The sequence below is a fragment of the Molothrus ater genome, chromosome 4, assembly GCF_012460135.2.
Source record: "Molothrus ater isolate BHLD 08-10-18 breed brown headed cowbird chromosome 4, BPBGC_Mater_1.1, whole genome shotgun sequence".
Lineage (NCBI taxonomy): Eukaryota > Metazoa > Chordata > Aves > Passeriformes > Icteridae > Molothrus > Molothrus ater.
In genome coordinates, this window is record NC_050481.2 from 10,662,293 (window position 1) to 10,680,144 (window position 17,852).

General features: G+C 51.6%; 1 protein-coding gene across 1 annotated transcript in view; it reads right to left on the reverse strand.

The window, feature by feature from the left end:
* Positions 1-1,084: 1,084 nt before the first annotated feature.
* Positions 1,085-17,852, reverse strand: part of SHROOM3 (shroom family member 3) — a 69,633-nt gene continuing 52,865 nt past the window's right edge. The window contains exons 4-10 of the mRNA XM_036381593.2: positions 14,186-17,393; positions 11,967-12,043; positions 8,201-9,085; positions 6,726-7,220; positions 5,831-5,981; positions 2,595-2,867; positions 1,085-2,071 (exon numbers count right to left, since the gene is read on the reverse strand). Of these exons, the coding sequence (XP_036237486.1) occupies positions 1,712-2,071; positions 2,595-2,867; positions 5,831-5,981; positions 6,726-7,220; positions 8,201-9,085; positions 11,967-12,043; positions 14,186-17,393 (5,449 nt within the window). The 3' untranslated portion in view covers positions 1,085-1,711. The remainder of the gene's footprint in view (positions 2,072-2,594; positions 2,868-5,830; positions 5,982-6,725; positions 7,221-8,200; positions 9,086-11,966; positions 12,044-14,185; positions 17,394-17,852) is intronic.

The window sequence follows — 17,852 nt, forward strand, 5'->3', positions numbered from 1 at the left end:
CCAGAAAATTCTGGGTTTCCTTTATCCTCTAGTTTCAGAGCCACAACAGAAAAGCAAGGTGGGATAAAGAGCAATGAATGCACTCCACTTTTTGCCAGAGGTAAAAGAAGTAAATCTTTTTGGCTGAGAAGTAAATCTTCAGGCTTGCCTGATGTGTAAGTACCTTTAAATTCATATCAAGGTGTACTTCTACCAAACTCAGTAAACTTTGCAGTTAGGAGGGTGATTTTTGAACAAAACTGTGCAAAGAGAGTTTTTATGCACTTAGAACAAAAATTGTGGCTTTAACTCATTTCTCACTTGAAAATATAAGCTGTTATAAAAATATCAGTGACTATCGCTTGCCTCATTAGCTGATGTTTCTCTGTACTGTGGGAACACACACAGGACTTGCCTTGTCCACCCCAAACTTGCTGGAGGTGCTCCCCCTGAAGCCATGTGGGTTCCTGGAGCAAACAGGCAGATCCTGTTTGGATGGAGCCTCTTCCTGACCTGGGGATAAAGTGCAGGACTTGTATTTTTCAGGAAAGAACTCGCTAAATGGAAAACACACAAACACCTCCCAGATCTACCATGTCTTTGTGAGTTGTTTTGTTAAGTATAAGATGGAAGGGTGGCTGCAAAAAAAAAAAAAAAAAAAGAATCTGGATTAAAAGTATTTTTAAATCTAATAAATTAAACTGCAGCAGTGGGTAGGATTTTTTTTTAGGGCAAATGAAATGTGTTGATTAGATTGAAACAGCTCCCCCCGCTGTTTCCCTGAAACTCTACTCAAAGCAGGGCCTATAAATCATGTCAGCAGATATCCCTGTCACACCTCAGGGAAATCTTTCAGGCTTCAACAGAAACACAGGCCACAGCTATGAGTATTCAAAATAAAGACAGAATTTCCCCCACATTCCTGCAGTGAATTCCTTGCTTCATGCTAACTTGGACTCCTGACATGTAGCTTGCCATAAAAGAAGTTTGAACTCCAGACTCAGAAGATCACAGGATCCAGAAGAGGAAAAATTTGTTCTTTTTGTGGCCAAAAGCTCCTTTGTAAGGCCACTTAATGGTATCTTTAGCATTTGTTAAAACAGGGTGAACTGCTTCTGGTAGCCCTTTATTATATTAAAAAACAACCACAACAACAGCAACAAAACCACGATGAGATGTTTCAAGCTACTGCATGACTATCTTTGGGGTTCCCTCTTTTTGTTAAGGTCTTCACAAAAATACAAAATTAAATGTCTTTTCTACATACAGAACAAAGTAGAATCAAGTAACTGATTAGAGTATGTACAAAAACTTACACATTCTGTCTTGTTCTTTAAAAAATATAAATATCAATAATGTTCAGTAAAATGGGTTGGTTTTATTTTTAAGGCTTCATTCTTAGATCCTTCATTATTTAATGAGGTGTCAGGTAGGCAGAAAAGGGAGGGAAGAGAGGAGGTCATGTTTTTTATTAAAGGTCATGTGTTTAGTTCCTGTGAGATTCTTCCTCATCTCGGGCAGGAGGAGATTTCCCTCCACATTGATTTAAGTTTCCAGGAAGCAGAGGTGGAAGGAAAGGAAAATAAAACCCTTATTATTGCTATTCTTTTTTCCTTCATTAAAATCTTGGTTTAGACCTGTCTCTGTCCATGGCCTTTGAAGAGGACCACCTGCCAGGTATGGGACTAAAGGGACTTGGGCAGGGCTGCATCCCAGCTCCACCTGGGCCAGGTTAGAGTGAGGAAGAGGCTGCTGGAGGTGTTTTACCACCGGCCCCGGAGGAGGTAGCAAGTGCTGCAGCCAGGGCAGCTGCTGCTGCTGCATCCCTGGGTGTGAAGTCCGTGGGGAGACTTTCCATCAGGCACTTGAGCTGCTCCTGGCCCAGTTTGATTTTGTCGTCGAGCTCCCGCTGCTCTATGAGGAGCGCAGACTTCATCTTGACAAAGTGCTGGTAGTCCTGGAGCTGCTCCTCAGAGAGGTAGTTGCCCAGGATGTCCAAGACCAGCCGTTCCCGACGGTCGAGGTTTTCCTTGAGCTCCCGGGCGTCTTCATGCTGGCCAGCCAGCAGCTTCCGCTTCTCGTTCAGGGAACTCTGCACACCAGAGAGAGCCCTTCAGTACCAGCAGCACCACACTCCCTGAGCCCTTCCTGCCTCCCAGCACCACCTCTGGAGATGGCTGCTAAGGTCCCAGAGCACAGTTAAAAGCCTGGGAGAGGAGGATGAATTCCTCATCACAGAGTGACTGTGATCCCCAATGAACTGGACTCTGAACATCCTTGCCAATGGGAGGCAGAAAGTGCTGCAATAAAGTCAGGAAACCTCGCCTGAAAGCAACAACTACCAGGAAAATCTGGTTTCAAAACCACCCCAAAAATGTAAAAATGTGGCTGTGCCCAACACAGCTGCTCTGCATCCAGACAAGGGCTGCAGGATCCCAGCCATTTATACAAAGGGGGATTAAGACTCCCAGGGACAATGCCTGAGCAACTGCTGGTACAGGAGTACCGAGAGCCCCGTGCTGCCCTCCTGGCAGCCCCTGGAGGTCGCTGTAATGCCGTGGTGGCGGTGGCTGCTGCCCCAGGCCCGAGCAGGCCGGGGCTGTGCTCATACCTACCCGCTCCTCGCTGTTGGCGTTGTCCCCCAAGCTGCTCAGGACGTTCTCCACGCGGGCCAGGCGTCCCGAGAGGGAGAGCAGGAGGTTCACCACCTTATCCAGATCGCCAATGAACATCTTGTACTTGTCAAACTCGTTGGGTTTGCACAGCGTGCTGATCAACAGCTCCACCTCCTCCCCGAGAGCATTATTCATCTTAATGTCCTCGAGCAGGCCCTCCTTGGCTTCCTTCAGGATTTCCAGTTTGTGGGTTAAGCTCCCGATGAGCTCAGCCTGTTGGAGGGGAAGCATTGCCACATTGGTTGTTACCAGCATCACCCTGCTCATATGGGTGATGACAACAAGAGGATATGGCTGCAGGTCCTGAGGAGCAGGGTCAGGTCAGCAACAGCTGACAAAGAAGGGAGGAAACAGAGAAAATACTGAAATTCCCCACCTTGGAGATAACCCAAGCAGCTCATCAGGTTGCATGAGGATGTATTTGTTCCATGAACATTTATAAGAGAGATCTCTGATTTGGTGTACTGTATTCTGATACTCAGCTACCTACCGATGAATGTTCTGTAAAACCTCTGAGGGAAAAGAGCTGTAGCCATGTCTCTGATGTGCTCCTCACACCCAGCCTGAAGTGCCTTGAAGTGCTCCAAACAAGTGTCTCACACACAGAGGCATCGAGGAAGCCTTCACACCAAAGATGCTCTGGATTTACTCAGTGTCTGAACACAGAGAACACACCCATTTTACAGAAACACTGACACCTATTCCCTGCCAAAGAAAAGGAGGCCCCCGGGGTTCGGTTACTCCAGGAACAGCAGTGCTGCACATGTGCAGGAGATCCCAATTTCTGTTAGGATTTAGTGGAAAGACACATGCAGAAGCAAGTCTCTGGCCTAGGGCTTGCAATTCCTGCTTCTGTTTACTTGGAACTGAGAGCACAGCAAGCAGCAGCAGCTCTCCATACAATGGGTGGGGATTCTCAGTGTCTCCAGTTCCTGCACTGCCGAGGCACCAACACCTCTGTGTTCATCTACTCTGCACACAAACACCGCAGGGTGGAACAAGTCAGTCACAAGGTGGCTTGAAAAAATTCTCTCTAAGTCCTCTTTCCATCACAACTGAGTGTCATTGCAGGCAGGAGGCAGTCCTGCTCCAGAGGAGGAAGGATTTTCAAACACTGGTGAGGCTGGGGTCACTGAGCTGCCCTGGTGCCCAGGGTGGGCTGGCAGTGGGGTTCCCAGCTGCTCTGGCAGCAGGGAGTACATGGCTCTGTATGGCCAGGCACCACTAGATGGAACACTTGGGCGTGCACTGCTCTGTGCCTGCACTACAGCCTGCCCTCCGCTGCCACACGCATGCAAAGGCTGAGCAAAAGGCCACTAATATTCCCTGAAACAAACATCCACTCCCTGGAATGACCTCCACTGCTAGCAGGGTAGCTCAGGGGAGAGGGAGCAAAGGTAATACTAAATCCCACCTCCTAAGGGCCAATCAAAACTCCTTCATGGGCATTCTTCCCTCAGAAGTACCCAGAGACAAAACCCAGCCCTTGCCCTTCCCAGGGGCTGTGGTTCTAAAGCCCCCTTCCAAAGAAAGATCCTCAGCAGTTGATTGCTGTACCAAATCCTGAGGAGCAACAGGAAGGATCCATGTCCAGGGTTACAGTTAGGTGGGGAAGTCTCTGTGGCAGGACTCCATGGGGTGGTCTCAAAGTCTGGCATTAACCTCACCAAGTTTTCAGGTGGATGGGGCTGCTGGGAACCAGCAGCTGCTCCTCCCTGCTCCAGGAGATCTGCCCTCCAACTGCAGCAGGAGGCTATAGGGCTCCTGAGAGTGAGGTACCTTTGTTCTGAAGGCCTGGGAGCTGGAGGGGCTGTGACTTAGGTTTGTGTTCATTAATCAGTGACTCTCCTGCAATCCCAAATACCAGCCAACAAGAGCTTCTTTGCACTTAGAGAGGAAACGTGCTTGGTTTATCCAGATTTCCCACAGGTGCTGCCCTCAGGAGCCCCTCCTCAGGTAAGGCTGTGCAAGTTTCCCTGCACACAGACCATGAGCAAAGGGGCCAGACTGTGCTGCCTGGGCCTAATCACTCCCATCTCCTCTGGCTTTCCATGCAAATGTAACCTGCGAAGCTGGGGCTTGCCCTCCATGGCAGGCTCATGGCGCAGCACCCTTGTCTTGTTCTGCACCTCTCACCTTGGTATGAGCAGGCAGATTTGGAAGGGAGTCCAAGGAATGCTATGGACGTGGCAGGGGCTGCCTTTGGAGCTGGGTGTGCTGCAACCAGTGCCTTGGGCCACATGATGAAAGCAGCAGGCAAAGGCCCTGGGCAAATGCTTTTGAACAGTGACCCACCTGTGTATTTGTGACCCAGAATCTGTGCAGTTCCACAGAAAGAAAAGGTGGTGAACAGAAAATGAAATCTGGGCTGTGCTACTCTCCATGGCAGTGTGGGATGGTTTAGACTTAGAGGCAGGCATGGCTGCTTTTGACAGGAAGGTAGGAGGTGTGTAGGAGAGGCACAGACAGGCCACAAACACCAGGCTGTGGCCCCTGGGATGTGGGAGCTAAGCAGCATACCTGTAATTACCAGGTAACTAATGTGAGAAAACCATGGGGCAAATTAGAAGGCCCTTCAAATGCTCTGGAAGCAGAGCATGGAAGCCTGCAGCAAGAGCAGGGGGCCATTCCACAGTGAAATGTAGGCTCAGTAAGAGAGCAAAATATGTCCTTCCCTCCTGCCTGCTCTCTGCCCTTCCAAGCCATCACATCCATGTTTCTTTAGATGCAGTGAGTGCAGACAGCAGGTTAAATGGGTAAACTGACTTCACTGAAGAGGAAAGTCCTGGGGAAAAAATCTCCTGCACTCAGTGCAGTCACTTGCTGGACTCTGTTTTTGTTTCCATCTCATGCTGTCCTCACACAACTTGCTTCACCTCTCCCTTTTCCTTCCTTGCTGCTGAACAGGGACAGCTGCTGACAGTCTGTACACTCAGCATTGGGTATGATCAGGCCCGCCTCAGGGTGGTGCAAGATTGGTACTCAATCTGCAATGAGTAATTCAGATTAACTCTCTTGTACAATTTGGGTCAGTCTAACAAAGCTTCACGGGTGGCCTAATCGCTCCCACGCAATTTTGGGTGCTGCCAAAAGCTGACATCAAATAGAAATGCGCCTCAGAGCTTATTATTATTTCAGGAATGTGAGCAGCAAACAGTACTGTGTGCTGAATTTACCTTTTTCTCATTGATGTCCAGCAGCTCTTCTTCCTCACCTACTTCTTCTGGCAAGTCCTTGATTTTATTCAGCAGTTCTGCTTTGGGTGCTGAAACGCTGTAGTAAGCAGGACAGGTGACCAGGGTGACAGGAGCTTCCCTTTCCTCTCTCCTACACCAGAGTGAAGAAAAAGCAAGAGTTCAGTCTGAGCCTGATTTTTCCCAGTACTTAGACCCATGGTTTTCCAGGACTCCCCCTCTGGTACCTTCCAAGGTGATTACCCACCAGGACAAGGCAGATTCCTGCCATCAGGGGGTCCCAGCACAGCACAGCCAGGGGTTTAAAGGTGACTGGACATAGCACTGCATAGGATTTACCTTGCTGAAGGTGGCCAGACTTCCCTTACCTAGCTTCATGCAGTACACCTGACTTCTGGACAGTTATCCAGCTGCCACCTGGAAGTCTCTGTGTTAAAAAACCCACACTGGGCGACTTGGGCTGATCTTGTAATAAGCAGCTCCCCTCAACCTTCCCTCCAGAATCTGGCCTCTTGTTATCTCTGTGCCTGCTATTATTTTCATCCTGATTTTACTTCACTATCTCTGTTCCTTTGCTTTAGACTGAACTGCTTCAGATTACTAAGGTTCAGATAGCAAAATCCAGTTCTATCTCCAGGGATGTTTCATTTCCTGCTCTGTTCCCAAGCTCAGCATCATTCTCTACACAGCCCAGAGAGGTGAGCTCAGAGCCCAAGCACAGAGCCCAGCTCATGGGAAAGGCTGCTTTGAAATGCCCTGCCAGGCCTCACACCTCTGAACTGCACAACTCACTCTCACCTACAGACATGCAGAAAAATTTGGCACAGGCCAAATTTCAGAAGCAAGGGAGCAGGGAGTTCTGCCCAGCGGTGCTTACGTGTCACCCGCCACCGCTGTCCTGCTGGCCTGTGTCTGCCACATCTTCCTCTTCATGTTGTTCTCCTTCAGCACGCTGCTTCCACCAGGGAAAATCCCTTCCATCAAGTCCATGGTCGTTTTCATTTTGGAATCTGGATCCAGGATATCAGCCAGAGACTTGTCTTTATGGACAATTTCTTTTGCTAGAGCCTCTGACTTAATATCCTCTGGGGTCTTGTTCTTTGCCTTCACTGGGGGTGCTCTGCTTGTTATCCCAGAGTCCAGGCTGGCATTTTCCAATGCTGGCTCTCTGGAGTTACCTTCAGGCTGAGTTATGGGCTGTCTGTCAGCGCTCTGAGGCCCTTCAGGAGAAGCAGGGGACTGGTGCTGCTGATCCACAGCAGATGGAGAGCCAGTCCTCTTTAATGCGGTTGGCCAGTTATTTTCACTGGTGCTGATGCCCAACACTGTTGTCTCCCTCTCAGCCAGGGTTTTGTGAAAGCTTTTGAAGCTGCTATGGACAGAAACATTCTGTGAGATGAAGAGAAACCTACCACCCAGAGACTCCTGTTGTGAACAGACGGTAAAGGCCTACAAGGATTGAGTTTTCCTTCTCTCTCCCTTGTTTCTGTGTCTCGCTTCTCACTCCAATATGGAGGGTCCACAGTGTGAAGCCACTGGCACCAGAATTGTTTTGTCCCTTCAACCTGGGCACTGCTGGATTGTCCTTCCAAAACAGAAAGAACTAGTGAGTGCCAAGTTACTTTGTTTTCTACTGGCAGGCTGGGGACATTGCACGTCCCCACCTGGGAGTGCCATCCTGAGCAGCTTCTACCCCATTTGTCCTTGCTATGTTGGAAGGCAAGTCACTACTATTGCCCTGGCCAGATTCTTCCCAGATGGATATCAGAGCAGCTCCCTGGGAGTGAGGGAAGCTGTGCTGAGTTAAACCTCCTGGGCACCTCGCCCAAAGTCCTATCCTTCAGGAGAATTTTCCTATACAGCCTGACTGTGACATATTTGCATTGTCATTTCTTGGCAGACGATCACCGCTTTGTGACAGCATTATTTTGTGCCAGGTCCAAAATATATTCTGGGAAATACTAACTGTTTGGAGAAACCCATCATGGATTTTCACAGCTGTCTCTCAAAACCAAGTAACTGGAAGGAGCCAGCAACCATTCCAGCTCTGTGCTGGAGAGAGTCAGAAGCAACCACACAGAAATCTGCAGGGAGAACCAGCCCAGGAGTGTTCCCCCATAATCCCCTGTCCTGGGGGTTTTGGGGAGCACCTGTCAGTGCACCTGCTGGTGAATCTGAGTGACCAGCAGTGAATCTGTCACTCCCTGTCCCCTGACCACGTGCAAGCTCCCAGCCCAGCCAGCAGCTGGGGGTCCCACGGCCTGAGGGATGAGCCCATCTGTCCCAGCCCCGCATATCTTACTGTATATGGCCCTGCACTGCCCAAGCCGCCGCGCTCCAGCCCGCCCTTACCTCACACTGGCCTCCTCTGGGAGCCGGGAGGATTTGTCTCCAGCTGCCCCGTTCCCCTCAGCAGGAGGGGCAGGAGGTGGGAATTCCTCCTTGCCGTTGGCAGAAGTGCAAGAGCCGAGCTCGGGAAGAGGACGGGATGGCGGCGGCGGGGAGAAGGGCGCGACAAACACCTCATCGTCCTCCTCGTCCTGCAGTGGTGGCGGGGGCGTGAGCTGCAGCCCCGACTCCGAGATCCGGAGCTGGGTCACGGCCTGGGGAGAAGGGGTCTCTGGGTCGGAGGAAGTGCTGCTCTGTGTGGGCAGGGACTGCCACCTCTGGGAGGGCTTCGGCCCAGCCACCGGAGGAGACACCATGGCCCTGGTGTAGCCGCTGTCTTTGGCCGAATGAGCCCACGCTGCTTTGGGCAGGAGGGACCTGTGCAGCAGCCCCGCTTTCCTCCTCCACATCATCTCTTCCGTGGCAGTCTCGGGGGATCTGTCCTGGACAGCATCCAGAGGCTGTGCCTGAGTGCTCCTGCTGCCCTCAGAGGGAACAGCCTCTCGTTTGGCATGGTGCTGTCTCGGAGCCTGGCTGTCACCTGCGCTCTGCAAGTCTGAGGGAGCCTGGGCAGGTGTGTTAGAGGAAGAGTGGCCAGGCCCAGAAGGAGTAAGGTTAAGGAACAAGGGTTTAAAGCCTTGCTTTTGCTCAGGATAGTGACTCCTTGCCTCTGTTGGGGCTGGGAAAAATGCAGAAGTCCTGCTATCTGGCCTGGAAAGTTCTGAGAGCTTGTGACTCTCAACCAGCGTGGCAGGCCCGGTGACAAGCTCTGTGCTGTGGAGGGGATGGGGATAGTAACTAGTGAACGCCATTTTCTCTGAGTGGCTTCTTTCTTTCTTGCTGAAAGACCTGAATACCAAGAGACAGACCATGGTAAGATTAATAACTCATCAACGAGCAGGAAAATTTACTGTGCACCTCCTTAATGGGCAAGTTACCAACACTACCAAAGGCCAGCATCACTGCCTGCTGGTCTAGGTGAGGTACAGCTGAGCTTTGAAACTGGAAATGAAGTCCTGAGCCAGATCTACTCCCTCTCACCATCTCCCATCATTGTCAGTGTGTGCTACATCACACACATAGCATGCACCACAGCAGCAACTCAATGGAAAAACTATTAGGAGAACCTAATGGCTGGCTTCCTTTCCTGCACTGCTTTCAATTTTGTTTGTTACACATGGGGTGAGTAGCAATTGTTGTAAGATAGACTATTTGACATCATCTACCAACAAACTCCATTCTCAATTGCTTGAAAGTTTAAGAATTTCAGCTCTATGAGCCAAATATTCCCATAATGTTATCTGCTCCTTTTGGAAAGGCGCCATTAAAATGATTCAACTGTCTCCAAGAATGAACAAAGGCCAAAAAATGCACTATTTTGACTATAGAGAAAATTGAAAAAAGCTCTTGCAGCCTTGGAATCCTGTTAGAAGGAAGAGCTCCCTCAGACAGGCAGGTGTGACAAACACCAAAGCCAGCACATTCCAACTGCAAGCAGATGTTAAGGCTGCAAAGCCAGCAGATTGAATTATTCCTTCCAGGTCTTTTAGGGTGTTCACATGTGAGCCTGAGAAACAGCATCTGGCCTTTGGACTGAGGATTCTGCTTGGAATCTAGAGCCAAATCTATTTGCCTGTCTGGCTGTTTAGCTGGAAACCAAACTGAGCAGTAATAATGGCACTGGCAGAGGCAAGACAAGGTGGCCTGGAACCACGAGGCCATATCATAAACAGTAAAACACAACGAAGCTCTACTGCCAGTGCATTTTCTGTTCTTGAGATGCATTGTCAAATAATCCTGCCAATCTGTCATGCTGGAGACTTGGGCCCCAAATTTGTTCTCAGATGTACTGGTACTAATTAAGAATAACTCTGTCAAAGACATGGGTCGTTCTGGCTTTATTCTGGTGTGACTGAGAATAGAATTTGGCAGCCTGTGCCTGGGGGTGGGGAAACTTTCCAGACAGGCTGCTCTTGGTATTGTCTGTGGTTCCTGGACAGTAGCAGTGTGTATTCTGTTCAGATGCTCAGTGTTTGTCAGGAACTCCAGATGGTGATTCTCTAATTCAGAGATCTCTCCCACTGTGGAAGCAACTGTGCATTCTAAAACTGGTGGAGCAGTTCCCAGTGCCCTGTGACACCTGGGGAACAGAGGAACAGCACATGTGGCTGGGCCAAGTGATTGCTGACCAAAGGTTTTCCTCACTTAACCATCTGTGTTTTCCTCTCCAGCAGGAGAGGTAGTAAGGATGGTCCCATCTCCTCTGCAGCACATGGGGCAGCTGTGTCCCAAGAAAACCTAGAAACGTAATTCCTGCTGCCTGCCTTGCCTCCCTGAAGGGTCCATGCATGGAAAACGCCTCTCCTGTCCTTTTGTTTTATCCTTTGGGAAGTCCAATTCCAAGCAAGAAGGGAAAGCAACCTCCCATCTCCCAGGAGAAATGTGCTTGTGGAGCATGTGGGATGCCTATGCTGCACAAACATCATAAAACTGTTAATAACAAATAATCTTTGTGCAGTGAAGCATGAAAATGAGAAACCTGCATTTCGTGCCCCAGTAAACTTGTTTTCAGTCTGGGTGTTCCATCCCATTACTTGGAAAATAGGTTGGGGAAAGGAAAAAAAAAAAAAAAGGAAGGCACAAGCAGTGACTGAGCAGCAGGATGAAATGCCATCTCTAGGAGAGAAGGGGAGGCAGGAGGAATTGAAACAGCTGCATTGTTCTCTTTGGAAAAAACATGGAAAAAGTTATTCAAAATCAAAGTAAACAAGTGTGTTTTAAATAATCCTACAAGGATGTGCCTGAAGGCAGATTGAGTCCCTTTAAAACAACATTTATGTGTTCTTAGGGGCAAAAATGGCCAGTAGTAGGATCAGCCAGAGTAGGAACCTTCCTCTGCTTCCAACTGTCACTCCCTGACCCAGAGCTGCATGAAGAAACCTTTGGACACAGCAGTGTTAACTCCCACTGTGACCACAGAGAGGGCTGGCATTTACTGCAAGTTTGTGAGGAACAGAGCTCCTTTGTGAACAATGCTTTTAGTCCCTCTTGATGGCTTTTACTGTAATGGGAGTTAGCTGTTTGGGCACTCAGAGCTTAGGGCAAACATCTATTTATTATTTAAATGTAAATACAGTACGACCAACTTCAGTTCTCATTAACTTCAAAACAATCAGGGGCTAAGTGGAGACTTACATAAGCCCTAAGACATTGAGTTTTGTGCTTATGCTCTTCTATTTTTAAAAACATTTCTCTCTCCCTTGTTGCTGAGCACAACATCCTGCCTGGATGAAGGGAAGCAGCCCAAAGGCCAGCTCCCAGTTGAGCATGATTAAGGAAATATCCTAGGTTTAGTCCCTTGCTTTTGGGGAGGCAGCATCCTTGGTGGATAAAACCACCCAGAGTGGGACATAGAGGTACTGTTTCCTTTAGGATCCTTCAGTTAATGCTATCATACACTGCGAGTTTCAACAGCAGACCAAACACACTCTGAAGTTACAAAAGCGGGAATTTGCTGCCCAAACATGCTCACAATGACACAAAGAGGACTTGATAGTAAATTAATGTCTGTGGTGAAAGAAAAAGCTTGTAGCAACTCCTCCTCAATCTGCTGGGCACAGCACATCTGGAACAGTGTTTGTGCAGGTCTGAGCTCTAGACAACTGCTGCTGGCAGGGGGATGGCCAGAGCTGGCCGTGCAGGGACACAGGGGACAGGGACACACACCCACCTGGCTCCTGCGCTGAGCACATAGCAGGGATCCCTCACCATGGGGCCGAACTCACTGCTCTCTCTCCTCAGCAGCTCCTGGGGCACCAACACAGCATCAGCAGGAAGCAAAACAAAATACCAAAACATGGATGAGAATGCCTTCCAAAGTCTGAGAGCAAGTCATTCTCCATGGCTATTCACTCCTGCCTAGCTCCAAACAAATTCCTGCAGTGACAGTGCAATGTGATTTGTATGCAACCTGAAAGGAACATTAAGCACTGTACACAAGGCCCTGAAAAACGAACAGTGAGTGAGGCAGAGAGGTCTGCTGCTAAACTGGAAATAACATTTCCCACAAAAATATCTGAAAAGGCCAAAAGAAATCTAATAAATAATTAAAAAAACCCTCATTCTGTTGGTTTGGCTTTGTACCCCATGTTTATAGCCGTGGGTTTGCATTGGAGATGGATAAAAACAAACCTAATAAAGAAAGCACTTCAACATATACTTCCCTTTCAAACAGACCCTATGGATTGGTGTATATACTGGAATATATACACTGGAAGTCAAGTTAGGATTTAAGACCAGGATTTTCACAAGTGCCTTGCTGCCTATGGGACTAATCCTTGTTCCACAGGTGGTTACAGCTAAATCCCTCTGGGAAACAGCCCTAAGGGCTCTTCCTTCTTCATTGCCTGATTTAAGACCCTGTATTCAGGTCTGCAATGTTCTTCACCCTCTTCCTCAACTAGGCTTCCAACAGGCAGAACCTCTGGTTTGGCGGCTGAGTGTATGAACAATTAAAAATTAACCAGGAGGGGAAAATGAAGATCTCAAGAACTGCCCTGTACCTCCTGCCTGATAAGAGTTAGACAAGGCAAAATGAATTGGGGCTGCTTGTCATCCAACCTGTCACTGCAAAGTACACTTTGGTGATTTTTCTCTCTCTGGATGTCTGGTTTTCCTGCTGCTCTGATCATCAAGCGTGACAAAATGGCACAGATGGGTCTGGTGCCTGGCTGGGGTGGAAAAATACTGATGGTGGGATGAGACAGGGGTGGTTCTGGAAGTGCATTCCGGTCACTTGATATTCACAAGATGCTTTTTTAATTCACTCTATTTAAAGATGTGGCGTGGGAGCTGAGGGCTGCTGAGGGAGGATGTGTAGAATGAAGCACACAATGAGTTTGGGAGGGCAGCTTCATCCCCCCACCCCAGTTTGGGCCATTTGTGAGATGCTGCCCAGAGCTTCCTCTCTTGTCACTTGACTCAGGACCATTTTGTTGCTCCTGGATAATCTGCTCTGGGCCAAGAGTCAGTGCAGGAGTAGAAAGAGATGTCCTGGATCTCAGCTGCCCTCTAAGCATGTGAGCCTCTCCAAACACTCAGCTTATTTGGGGCTAGGAGCCTGTCCACACATTTTGGTTGTTTGCTGCCTCTCTCTGTGATGAATAGAGCCTGGCATGGAAATAGGGATGGGGCAGCAAACCCAGCACTGCTGCAAATCCATGTGGCTCGACCAGTTTGCCGTTTCCTAAATAGGTCTGAACAGATTTCAGCCAGCTGAAGAGCTGGCCTGGGCAGTTGTTCTTTAAGAATTTAGCCTGGCTCTACTGTTTACCATCTTCAGAGTCAGTCGAATTCCCCATTTGTGACATCAGTGTGATGTTCCCAACCACCAAGCAGGGGACATGGAAGGGCCAGGGTCTCTGTTCAGTCTTCTCTGTGATGTTTCCCTCCAGGGCTGGAGGCTAAACATAATGGTTATTTGGCAGTGCCTCTGCCCAGCACTTCCCAGCACTGTCAGGCACAGTGGGAGCCAAGGCAATTCCAAGCAGCCTCTAATCCTCTCTACTTTGCAGAAGGAAAATGGGCTGAGGCAAATCACCATCTCAGTGGGACACTCCACTAGAAAAGTGCTCAGTGCATCTCTGGTGCTGCTGGCAGGTAAAGACAGGACAGCTCAGATAGGATGTCCAGAGCAGCAAGAACCTACCAGCACATGCACTGGAATGCCAGCATCCCTGACACCCCTGATTCCCCAGCAGGGAGAGAGCTGAACCCCACCAGTGATCTTTTAATTAAGGTGCACTAAACTGCCTCAGTACATGCTGAGTATGTCTCTAATCAATGGAGTCCTGGCCATGACTGGACATCAACCTGTTCTCTGACATTCCTCCCCGTTCCCTGGTCCTGAGATCCCCTCTTGTGGGTGCACATGACCCCATTCCCACATACCTGGTGTTTCTTATCCGCTGTGGGAGACGACCTGGAGCGCACGTGCACAGGGACCGGCTGATTGTCGTACCTATCGAGCAAGTCTTCCACAGACACTGATTTCCCGGATTTCCTGGTGGTGGAGGGGGTTTCAAAGACCTGCTCCTGCTGCCTGTAGCGGGGCTGGCCCTGCATGCCCAGCAGGTCTGTCTGCGTGCCTTTGGTGAGATCCGATCTGGGTCTGTGATCCCGGCACCTCTCTGCTTTGGGCTGGCCGGTGACCAGGCTGTCCTGGCGCCCTGGCACCTTCTCATCTCTGCTCGTGTCCAAGCAGTCAATCAGCCCAGGAGGAAGGGTAGAAGACATCCGTCCCGTCCTGGATATCCGCTCCATGGACTCCCTGCGGCGGTACAGGTTCTGGTCCTGGAGGGAATTCATGCTGGAGGCGGAGGAAAGGCTCTGGCTGTCGGGGCCAGCCAGCTGCAGGTAGGAGCTGTGGGAGCGCTCCCGGAGCAGCCCCATGTCCTGCGAGGACGGCCGGCGCCCCATTTTGCGCTCGATGTAGTCGGCCAGGGCATTCTGCTGGAGCTGCTTGAGCTCTGGCTTGGACAGGCTTGCTGTGGAGGAAGCTTTGCCGTCCCTCTCGAAGATCTTGCGCCGGTCGGCCACCGTGTTCTCTGGGAAGATAAAATGGATGCTTTTCTTCTGGAAGGAGAAAGGGGACGGCTCCCCGTCCGAGATGCCCACCTCGTTCATCTTCTCGGGCTCCGAGTAGGAGCGCTTCTTCTGCTCCGCCGTCAGCCGCTTCCGGCCTCCGATGCGCAGCACCTGCTGCGTCCTGGCGTACTCCAGGCTGGAGAAGCCTCCTTCCGTGGGCGTGATGCTGTGCCTCTCCTTGGGGGTGTGAGGGGATGCCACCATGCTCCTCATGCCCACGTGGGCCGAGGCAGGCCTCTGGGGCACCCTCTTGGGTGTGTTCCCGAATGGGGGGCTGATCCGCCGGAAGGAGGTGGCCCTCAACACCCTGGACTGAGCATCTTTGATGCTGTTCCTGTAGGCCCTATTAAATGATGTGTCCAGGTGCGAACCATGCGCATCTTGGATGTTATCCTTCCAGAGGATCTCCTTCTCAGGCTCGCCTCCCAGCTGGAATGTGCTCCTACTCCGAGGAAGCTGAGCTGCCCTTATTTGCACCTCGTTTTCAGGACACAGGCCATAGTACTCGCTGGGTCTTGCCTGCTTCACCGAAGCCACCATCTGCAGCTCGACGGGGCGCCAGTCAGCCTCTTCCAGCTTCCCGTTCCTGATGGACGGGCTGGAGCCCCTGCCTGGCTCACTGGGCAGCTTGCTTCTCATGTCCTCTGGGCTGTGCACAGAGCACCTCATGCCAGCAGGCTGGCTCGTCCTGCTCGGCCCATAGTGCTGGCCGAAGCTGGGAACGCCGGCGCTCTGGGGCCGGGGAGCGCTCTGCTCCCGCTGCTCAAACTTGTTGACCTTCTCCAGCACCGAGCAGCGGGGCTTGCCAGCCTCTGGTTTGCTGTAGGGAAAGCTCTGGGTGCTGCTAGAGCTGAGCCGGTTTCTCCCGATATCCGAGGGCTTTGGGAGCTGAGGAGAAGGGGGCTCTTTGCACTTTGGCTCAGCAGCATGGAACAGAGCCACGTTCGTGCCCTCCTCCTCCTGCCTCTTGAAGGCCTGGGGGTCCACATCACTCCACTGTCTGTGCTCCTGCTCTCTGTGATCCTTCTCCTCTCTGCTGCTGCTGTTCCGGAAGGACAGTCTGGTGCTGGAATAACCCTCACCTGGTTGTGTCTCCCTTAGGTCAGAGCTGCTTTGCCTCCTGGAACTCTCTGGGATGTTCTGCAAGGAAGAGAAGCCATACTGCTTGGCCTTGCTGTGACCCCATGGGTGGGCAGCACCAGTGTCTCTCTCGTTTACCTGTAAGTTACCATTTTTCTCCTCCTGGGATCCAGGTGTCCAGTCCTCTTTGGGCTGGTAATGGTTTTTCCTCTCACTAGCATCCCTCGGCTGGGGTTGTGGACCCTGGAAAAGGGGCTTGGAGGTCTGTGTGGTACCGGTGGTCTCTCGGTGGCTGTGTGCTGCCTTGTAAAGGGGTAGCAGCTCCTCCTTTTGCGACACAGCCAGGCCGAGCTCTGGGCCCGCTGCGCTGGGAGGCTTCTGCTGGATGAGTTTGGCTTCATGCTTTCTCTCAGTGGCAGGGGGCTGGTAGAAGATGGTCGACCTGTTTGTAGTGCTTTGGTTTCCATTCTCATCCAAGGCCAGGGTGCTGCTGGCCATGGCCTTGTCGTAGGAGGCCGGGAGGGCTGGGGAGTAGCCACTTTCTTTGGCCAGCGCTGGGTAAAGCGTGCCGGTGCTGCCGGCGGAAGGCCGGGGCACCTGGGCGTAGTGTGGCTCCGGGGAGGGAACGGCATAGATGCCGGTGGGCAGCAGGGGCTGCCCTGGCTGGGCCGCCTGGGAAAAGCTCTGCTTGGCCTTCATGGTGGGGCTGCTCTCCGGGCTCTTCTCCACCACGGTGTGCAGGTGCCCTTCTCCGAAGGGCGGCTTCAGCAGCGGCCCCTGCGACAGGGAGTTGATGAGCGGTGCCCAGGCCCCTTTGGGCTGGCCCCGGCCGGGCTTGCTGGGCTCAAGGCCGGTGCCCGAGCCAGGCCTCTCGTGATGCCTGATGGCCGTGTAGCTGTCGCTGCGAGTGGGAGGCAGGGGTGGCTGGCTCTTGCTGTCCGAGGGGCCCTGCGCCGGCTGCGCCCAGGAGGAGGCGGCGTTGTGCCGGCTGAAGGCGTGGAGCCTGCCGGGGCCGCGGCTGTCGCCGCCGGGGAGCAGGGCCGAGGGCTTCAGCTCGTACTCCTGGGAGATGCGCTGCTGGGCGTCGTAGACCGTCCGGACGTAGCGGATGTCCGCCTGCCGCATGCTCTCCGGCAGCCCCCCGCGGCACTGCGCGCTGTCCGGGGAGCAAGAGTGCTCCTTGCCCGGCGGGGCCACGGGGTACTCGGGGATGCTGGAGTTGGTGGAGAAGGAGCTATAGGCTGAGTCTCTCTTGCTGTGCAGGTGGGAGAGCTGGTCGATGCTGTTGGTGGATTTGGCTGGGGACAGGTGGCAAGGGTGGTAGGCAGGGGAGGAGTGGTCCAGGCTCTCCATGCTGCCCCGGGAGCTGTACTGATCGGGGCTCCTCCTCAGGTAGCCATGCTCGTACGCCGAGAGATCGCTGGTGGAGGAGCTGGGGGACAGCGAGGGAAGAGTGAAAACCAGCAGAGGAGAGGCACAACGACTTATAAGTGAGCTCAGAAGCAAGATGTTTAGTTTTGAGATGAAAACCCATATTTGGGCCTTGCTCCATCCCCTGTCTGGAGTCATCCCAGTTCACAAAGAGGAACTGTTTGACATTGCAACACATGGCTCTTATTTACCACAGAAGGGTGGGAGGGAAATACAGACAGAGAGATGGTGCATCTCTGGAGCCAGGGAGGATCAACCCCACCCAGCAAACCCATCCAAAGCCCTTGGAAAGCTGAATGAGCACCGACGCCACTGAGGAGGAGGAGAGGAGCACGAGGGGCATTCTGGGGGGGTTCTAATCTCTTTCTTTTTTTCCCATTTCATTTCTTTTTATGGAGATGAAGGCTATGCCCTGGCAGGCTTCCTGGAAATTCAGCTGTCCCAAGGATACTTTGTTTGC